This window comes from Oratosquilla oratoria, chromosome 8 (assembly GCF_046742065.1).
Source record: "Oratosquilla oratoria isolate Oo_2021 chromosome 8, ASM4674206v1, whole genome shotgun sequence".
Taxonomy (NCBI): domain Eukaryota; kingdom Metazoa; phylum Arthropoda; class Malacostraca; order Stomatopoda; family Squillidae; genus Oratosquilla; species Oratosquilla oratoria.
Window position 1 is genome coordinate 70,328,373 of NC_134784.1, and position 8,650 is coordinate 70,337,022.

Below are 8,650 nucleotides of genomic sequence, written 5' to 3' on the forward strand. Positions count from 1 at the left end.
ATAAGTGATAAGTACATTTCAAAAACAAAAATACTGTACTTTGTAACAAAAGTTGAAATATAACCTTTATAAAGGATATACAAACCTAATAATAAAAAAATATAATGGAAGATTTTTTTACATATATAGTTTTGCAAATACAAAAAAAAAAAAAATCAAAATACTTTATAAAAGAAGTTTAGGCAAATTTCTTGAAAGGAAACAGTAAATAAAGAGAAAATAAACCTTATTGATATGAGTACAGCACAAGGTCAAGCATTCAGCTGAACATGTATGATACTGAAAGGTATATGTATCATACATACTTTTTGGGTATCATTATCCTTCATATGTTTTCATACCTTCTTTTGTCTTAATGTACTGAAATTATTGACATGAGTACCTCTTGGTTTAACTACATACTGGTACTGCTATGCGATTATTGCGATGGACATTACTCTGGTTCTGAAACAGATCTTATTGATACAAGTACAAAACAAGATACAGCTGAACATGTTTGAAACGTGAAAACTTTTTTCAGCTTTAAATATCCTTATGTCAATAATTCATTGTTAAAAAGTATAGAGGGGAAAAAAAGAAGGGGAAAGGAGAGAAGAGATAGTATTATTTCGTTAGTCTACAGTTGAAATCATAATTATCCTACTGTTTGGCAACACAGCGGTGGGAGAAAGCACCAAACTGATGGAGTGATGGAAACGATGCATATGGAACTTGACAGGAATATTACAGCTCCCGTGACTGTGTTTCAGCAGGTGTAAAATTGAGGTGTTTAATTTATTCAAGTAATACTTTGGATATTCATCAGTCTATGTATAAATTTGAAAGCCAGCATTGCACTAGGACATTTTGGGGGTTTAGTGGAATGACCATGAAGATAAGACGATGAGATTTATTACATTTGATAAAATGATGATTTTTTTTTTTTATATATAATCTACTTATAAGGGGTGTGCACTGCATAACTCTACAGACTAAACGAAGGCCTTATAAAGTATAAATTTAACTGGAGTCAGAGTCTGTATATTTTTACCGACTCCGACTCCAGTGACACTGTAATTGCTTCCAACTCCGACTCCACAGCCCTGGTTGATCCTTACATTTGTCTATTATATCTTTTTCATAATTTCTTTTTTCTTTCCTGCGTATATTCACATATTCGTTCCTAAGTTTTATATAGGTTTTTCATTTGGATTTTTTTTTCCCATCTTTTCCAGGCTTTGTCTCTTCTGTCTCTAGCCTCACTGCACCTTTTGTTATTCCAACATTTTATATAAATCCCTTTTTGTTTCTTTTTTGGTACATATTTGTCGATTCCTTCCTTGTACTTTTCTTTGAATATGTTCCATTTGTCTTCCATCTTTGTTTCCTCTTTAGAGAATTTGTCCCAGTTAGTGTTTTGGAAATTTTTTCTTAGTTTTTCAAAATTGGTTTTGTTGTACATTAATCTTCCTTCTCTATGCTTATCATTCCTACCTACATTGTTCTGTTCTTTTAATTCAAACTCTATTAGTATATGGTCACTCTTCCAATTGGTGTTTTATACTCCATTTTGTTCACAATATCTGGTTCAGAAGTTAATATTAAGTCTAGTTTCAACAATTCCTCATTGTTTCTATATCTAGTATTTTCCTTAACCCATTGTGTTAGGATGTATTTGATGGTCATATCTAGTAGGATGTTGCTCCAATGATCTTCTCCCCCTTTTACTATCATTTCTTCCCAGATTATGTCTTTTGCATTAAAATTGCCCATGATTACTATGTTTCCACCCTCTTTCACCAACTCATTTAGCACATTCATTGTGTCTTCCAGTAATTTAGAATGTTTGCTATCTGACCAAGCCTGTGTGCATATATACATGTGGATAACATTGATGTTTTATACAAAATGGATTAAAATGTGGGAAATCAATGACCTTGTTAAACATACTTTGTTTAAATTTTATTACTAATAAATAGGCCACATTACCTAGCAAATCTTTTTTCTCCTTGCAATGGCAAGACAATAGCTGTTCTTCTGGACTTGAATCTTCCTCATCATGTATACATATGGATAACATTGATGTTTTATACAAAATGGATTAAAATGTGAGAAATCAACGACCTTGTTAAACATACTTTGCTTAAATTCTATTACTGATAAATAGGCCACATTACCTTGCAAATCTTTTTTCTCCTTGCGATGGCGAGACAATAGCTGTTCTTCTGGACTCAAATCTTCCTCATCACTCATTTTTGTGCGATGCTTCCACTGAAGAATACAAAAATACAAATAGATAAAATAAACATAATAAAATAAAACATACAAATAAATAAACAATGATAATAATGATAATAAAAAATGAATTTTTTTTTTAAATAAAATACATGTATTCTTCTTCAGATAAAATAAGCACAATTTCCAAAGAAGTAAACAAAATACATATTCAATATACAAGTTTCAGCCAATATCCACCTGAGATGTTATTATGGCTGTTATACAAGTAACATGGTATATTTCAACAATATTCCTGTTGTACAGCAGTATTATGTAATTCTAAGCCTAACCTAACCAGGGGACTTAAAAACTTCAGAAATAACAGCAATTCCAGCAAGTCATTTTGCTTTACCCAGACTTCATATACAAATACATAGACCAAGCTACATACATATACCAAGGCTTTTTCCCCCTTACAAGGGAGGTAGCCAAAAAGGAAAAGGCATAAAATCATTCCTACCCATTCCATCCCTGAATACACTCCATACCCCTCCACCCTCCCTCCCATCTTAGCACCTACTATACAAATAATTCTGGAACTACCCAATATATTGGGGATGATACTATTATCAAGATCATCATCATTCCTCAAAATTTCTAGGGCCTTCAGTTCAGCAGGTCACATAATGGCTGGACTTTATGAAATACCACTATAGCAACAGCGACAACAACTATAGTCAGCGCAAGGAGAATTGGCCATTAAGGCGTGGCTAGGATATTTCCCGGTGTTGCCACATATGGGCATCCATGGCGAGAACGTACGTGTGGATGCAATGTTTTCTGAATGCAGTGTGAGGGGGGCGGGGCCAGAGATTAGATGTAGAGGCAACGTCGCTCTCGCATGCACATATGCCATATCTACACTTAAAGAAACGAAACCTTTGTATAGAAAACATTGCTTTGATTTTTATCTCAGTGGTGGTGTGTGACAAAAAATTATAATATAATCATATGAGGCAACATTATAAAATTATGAAATAGAATTATATAATAAAATAAAACTATAAAATAATTATATGTGGCACCACAGGGGAACTCCCAGTGGTCCGCCCTAACGGCCAGATCTCAGTGCATAGGGTATAAATGTGCACCATTTACAGAGCAATAGGAATTTGTTGTCTAAAGTTCCAATACTCTCAGTCTTGAAACACAAAGGCAAAAGCCGACAAGACTGTGAGAATCAACACCATGTGAGATCGAAACCTTTATTGGTACGACGTTTCGCTTGTTACAGCTTTTTCAAGTGAAAAAGCTGTAACAAGTGAAACATCGTACCAATAAAGGTTTCGATCTCACACAGTGTTGATTCTCACACTCTCAGTCTTCTGAAGAATATACACAGTTTCCCCCCCTGACCCTTGCATACTAAACACAAAAAAATAAATGACCAACAAACTATTTCCTCACCAAGACTTCAAATTACCTTTGAATATACAAGGGATTTTTATGCAACTTGTTTTGTTGAATTTAACATTGGAGGGTTGGGGTAGCACATCATGTTGCCAGATAAGACTGTATTTGTGAAGCTTCCTCTTGCCTGCTTGCACAGTATTTTGTATATTTTTTGCATCTATATTATGACACATCCTACAACTTTTCTATGTAACATTTCGTGCAGAAATTAATATCGAGGTACAGTGAAAAAATCATCCCCACAACCTTCTGCTAAATGCCAATTTGTCTCACCCACTCACACAGCAATTTGTATATTTTTTTGCATCTATATTACAACTCCAACAACTTTTCTTACCATTTTCCCCTCAAATTAATATCAAGGGATGATGAATTTAAAGAAAATAGTTCAAATAATTCAAATATGTGCAATCTATTACACTAATAACACAATAGTAAGAAACTTAATAGAATGTAGTTTGATCCATACCACCAGTGATCATAGATGGCAGGCTGGACGGTATTCCTAGCTGTGGTATTTTTGCAGAGGATAATAACGTAACTTCTCTTTCATCAAATTACATGAAAATCACACATTTTAAAGAAAATATGTCAAATAATGCAACCATATGCTAATTTTTTATATAAAATTGTGCACTTAAGCAAAACCCATCCTTGGTCGGGTTTGGTCAGTAATTAGTGAGACGGACGGTATTCATGGCTGTGGTCTGTAATTTTGCAAAGGCTAAAAATGTAACTTTTCTTTTATCAAATTACATTAAAATCACAGATTATAAACAAAATAGATCAAATAATACAACCATATGCTAATTTTTTATATAAAATTGTGCATTTGAGGAAAAACCATCCTTGTTCGGGTTTGGTCTATAATTAGTGAGACCATTTAACCTCACACTTATGATAAGGGTGAGGTAAAATGAACATAACCACAGCCCTAAGATCTGCATGGAAATAACAGTCTAGCGGTGTTTGACCTTGCTAATAACACCCGTTATTAGTCTGGTGGCAATGCTCGGCAGAAGTTTCTGAAGCTATGTGTAATTCAGGGAGCAGGCTAGGATTATGGACACATTAGGCTAGAGCAGTTTGATTATAGCTAGCCTAATGCTAATCAGCTAATTGCTAGAAAAAACACCGGTACTACTGCTGTCTCCTTTTAAAAATTTAACAATTACACAAAATAACAATGTTACAATCATGAAGACATAACTGATTACGTCTATTCTTACTCTTTTAATTGGCTACTAATTTTCAACTGTAACTAGACTATGGCCGTATGAAACATTTAACAATGGTCTGAATCTATTAGTATTAGCCTAATACTAATAGATTTAGACCATTGTTAAACGTAAAGTAATCCTAGACAGCCTAATGATTAGGCTGTCTAGGATTACTTTCAAGTTTCAGTTTTACTTTTAAGTGAAACTACAAACATTTATGTATCACCAACTCGCGATCTAAATTATCTAGCAATACTTTATTTTGTATCACCAGTGTATCCTCCAAGTTCTAAAAATTATCCTACGGTACCTTATTTTACAAAACAGCTGTCAAAAGCGAGACGTCTGCAATCGTTCGACAAGATTTAAGCAACTGGGATGTCGATGTAAACACATGTTGACAAGACACGAGCTAAAACCATATATTTATATTATCACAATATTCACCGCCATGGCCAAAGTTGACAATTGAAATATAAGTAAATTATATCCCTCATTATTTTCTTTTTTATATATAATTATGTTATATTAGAGGATATGGAAATGTTTCTGTTTTGTTTTTATCTAATTGGTACTTTTGAGTTGCACCCCATATCAAGACATTATGTGTTGGAAATGGACTAGGGGTGCCAAAGCCAAGGCATTCACCCCACCACCACTTCTTCTTCTTCTACTACTACTACTACTACTACTACTACTACTACTACTACTACTACTACTACTACTACTACTACTACTACTACTACTACTTTTTTATTATTTTGTTAATGACCTCCATCCTCGTGGAACTGTGTGGTGGAAGCAATCAGGATCTGTCTCCCACACACATACAGTAGTTCATTGGCCCCTCTCCCGCCAATGACTGTGGTCGACGACCCTTTTATTTAATTCAATAGTAGCCTATCTAATACAGAAGTTCGTTTATCCTAGTGTCAACTACCGTCTGCTCAAAATCTAGGTTTTGTGTATGTAACTACAAAGTAATGTCGTAACACATTCGTAAATTTCAACAAGAACCCACTTTGTTGGATGAGAAGAAAAGAAATAGATGATATCCATATATTTCGAATTATTACCATCTTTGGTGAAGGCGGGTGATTTGCCACGCAAAGCATTAGACGCCATTTGAGCCCTGCCCACGTTCCTTCTTTCTCTGTATATAAGACATGCCTTTTGCTCCATTACTCTGTTTTCCACGAAAGAGGATCACAATCCGTGATCGAAATATATGGATATCATCTATTTTATTTCTTCTTATCTAACACAGTGCAGGGTTCTTGTTGAAATTTTGTATATGTGCTGATTTGGGCGGTGGGGACCTGGTACCGCTCAGGCATAGGAGGGCTGATCTTAGGAGTGAGAATGACAGTCTACATCTCATCCATGAAACAATGCTGCTTTTTGGTTGTTGTTTCTTTTCAGCCATCACCTCTGCCAGCCGAGCGTAGAATGCCTTTGCTCTAGGACCCATCCCACCTGAAGTCGTAAAGGTTATAGGAGTGAATGAGCCCTGGTCTACATTTTGTATACTCTCTTCGTACATCCTAATTTCATAATCGTTCCGGGAGTGGGATGCCTCGGTAGTTAGGTTGTTGTAATAGGGGGCCATCGGATCAAATATTCGCATGTCAAAGAAAACCAATTGTCCCCGTGTCCAGAAACCTCTTGCGCTGACATCCACTCTTGCTTCATCTGATGTGTTGGACGTGCGGTATCTGAAGTTCTCCCCTCCTAGTGGGAGTAATGTCGATTCGATTGTCACATCCTTGCACACCTCTTGAAGCATTTGGGCAGTGAGATCCCTTACCTCATCATGTCGCATGCAAATGAATCCACCCTGCTTGCATATCATCGCATGGTCTGGAGTAAACTGTACACCACAGGAACATCTGTTAGGCAGTCCTTCCAATGGCCATCCATACCTCAGGGCAATGGCATCCGTGAATTCTCTTTTGTTTAGGGTGAATCCCTTTGCCCTGACTGATAGTGCTGTCAGCCAATTGGACGCCCCAAATTCCTGCGCCATTACAAAGGATTACAAAGGCGGAGCATGCCGACAGAAGAGCTTTTGGTCCATATCTAGGTCGGATGCGAAAAAAATCATGATAATAATAAAATAATAAATAAAAAACTATAATAATGTAAATAACATTGTTATCTTTCTTTTTATACAATTCGATAGCCGAGCTAAAAGTGCTCGAAGTTCCTCCTTCTGCCTGTCCTCCCTTCCCTTTGTAATGTTCGGTACTGTCCTTAATATGTAGTTCCACTTATGTTTAACATCATATATGAATGCGGCATATGCCGCCTGCGGTTCGGTCTTTGCAAAGTTGGCTAGAGGCCTAACTTCCGCCACCCATTCGTTAACTTTCTTTTCAACATATTGCTTTTTAAAGGATTCTGAGCCGATCACTGCACCGAGATGTCTTTCCCCTTCTTTTGTTACCTTCACTTCACTGTTCTCACAGAGGAATTTGGTATTGTCAAAGTAGTCTGGGTTCACTATGAGGACAGACTTCTTTGCATTCGGAATGTAACCTAAGCCTGGGCCGTGTGCCAACACCAGATCCCACCAATTTTTTAGATCAGCTACTTTTCCTGCCCCCGTGAGATCATCTGGATATGCTACCTGTTTGACCCTGGTGTCCTCATATTGCATCTTCTGCTGCAGGTGCATAAGACCGAGCGCGTACATTGCCATGGCCACCGGGTCTCCCTGAGTGATGCCTTCCGCAGATTTGATGATCTCCACTTTCGTTTCTTTTTTCTCAACCCTGTTGGTGACAAATAGGTTTGCAGGTTCTCTATATGTGTTCTCCACATACTTGGCCAATACTGGGCATTTAATTTTGATGCTGTGTATAGTAGCGTCTCCATTTAAGTTGTTGAATGCGTTTGATGCATCAACTAATAGGACTGCTTCCCAGTCTGGTTCCTCGAATATCTTCCTCGTGGCATGGACTGCTGCCTCGGAACCCGCCTGTTGCCCCGCGCACACCTGCAAGTTGCCAGCCACTTCTCGCACCTACTACTACTACTACTACTACTACTACTATGAAATATGTGTGGGAGGTGGGGGATCGAGTCAACACACAAACCCACACAACAGAAAATTTGTAAATAATTAAAAAATAGAATATGCTTAAGTAAAAAAAAAATGGAGCAAGATTTACAACCGAAGTTTGTTTACCCTCACCGCTTCATTGTACAGGAACCCTTTTCCCCTCCTCTACAGATTAGATGAGGAGAATATCCCTTATGGCCGTACCATCTCTACTCACAATCTCCCTCCATACACGCCTATCTCACGTGCTTTCTTCTCCAATACATTGATTATACCATGTGTATTTATAAATGTTTTCACCCTATCTTCCTGTCTTGCTTATTTCATTTGTACTATCCCCTTTCCTTTGTTGCTTCTCATATGCCCAAATCACCTCAATATTTATAGCTACTATTTCAAAAAGTTGATCATCCTCAGCTGTGTCCCACGTAAGTATTCCCAGGGTAATCTTTCCCTGAGATTTCTTTGTAAGGAGAATCACTCTGACTCAGCTGGCGTACAGTGATAAGGTGAATTGCTTGTCTTATCTTGGCTTCAGAGTATTTTCTTCTTCGGTTCCAGTGGTAGTATATGATCTTAAAGCATGTTACGACGACGACAGGGCCTCGGCGAAAGTCCACGTCTCACATCCATACAAGATAAGCACCACAAAGGTCTTGAGGGCAAAGACACGGTCCTCTCTATCGCGGGGGCCGGC

The 8,650-nt window shown here is 37.2% G+C and overlaps 1 protein-coding gene across 3 annotated transcripts in view; it reads right to left on the bottom strand.

Annotated features, from left to right (window-relative positions):
- The window catches only part of LOC143027801 (deubiquitinase OTUD6B-like), a 34,805-nt gene that overhangs the window by 23,351 nt on the left and 2,804 nt on the right, over window positions 1–8,650 (bottom strand). The window contains exons 1-2 of one of the 3 annotated variants that reach the window (XM_076189379.1): window positions 5,200–5,337; window positions 2,157–2,250 (exon numbers count right to left, since the gene is read on the bottom strand). In XM_076189379.1, coding sequence (XP_076045494.1) covers window positions 2,157–2,232 — 76 coding nt within the window. In that variant the 5' untranslated portion in view covers window positions 2,233–2,250; window positions 5,200–5,337. Of the gene's footprint in view, window positions 1–2,156; window positions 2,251–4,898; window positions 4,962–5,199; window positions 5,338–8,650 lie in introns of those variants that run through there. The other 2 variants (XM_076189380.1, XM_076189378.1) reach the window with 2 other exon arrangements.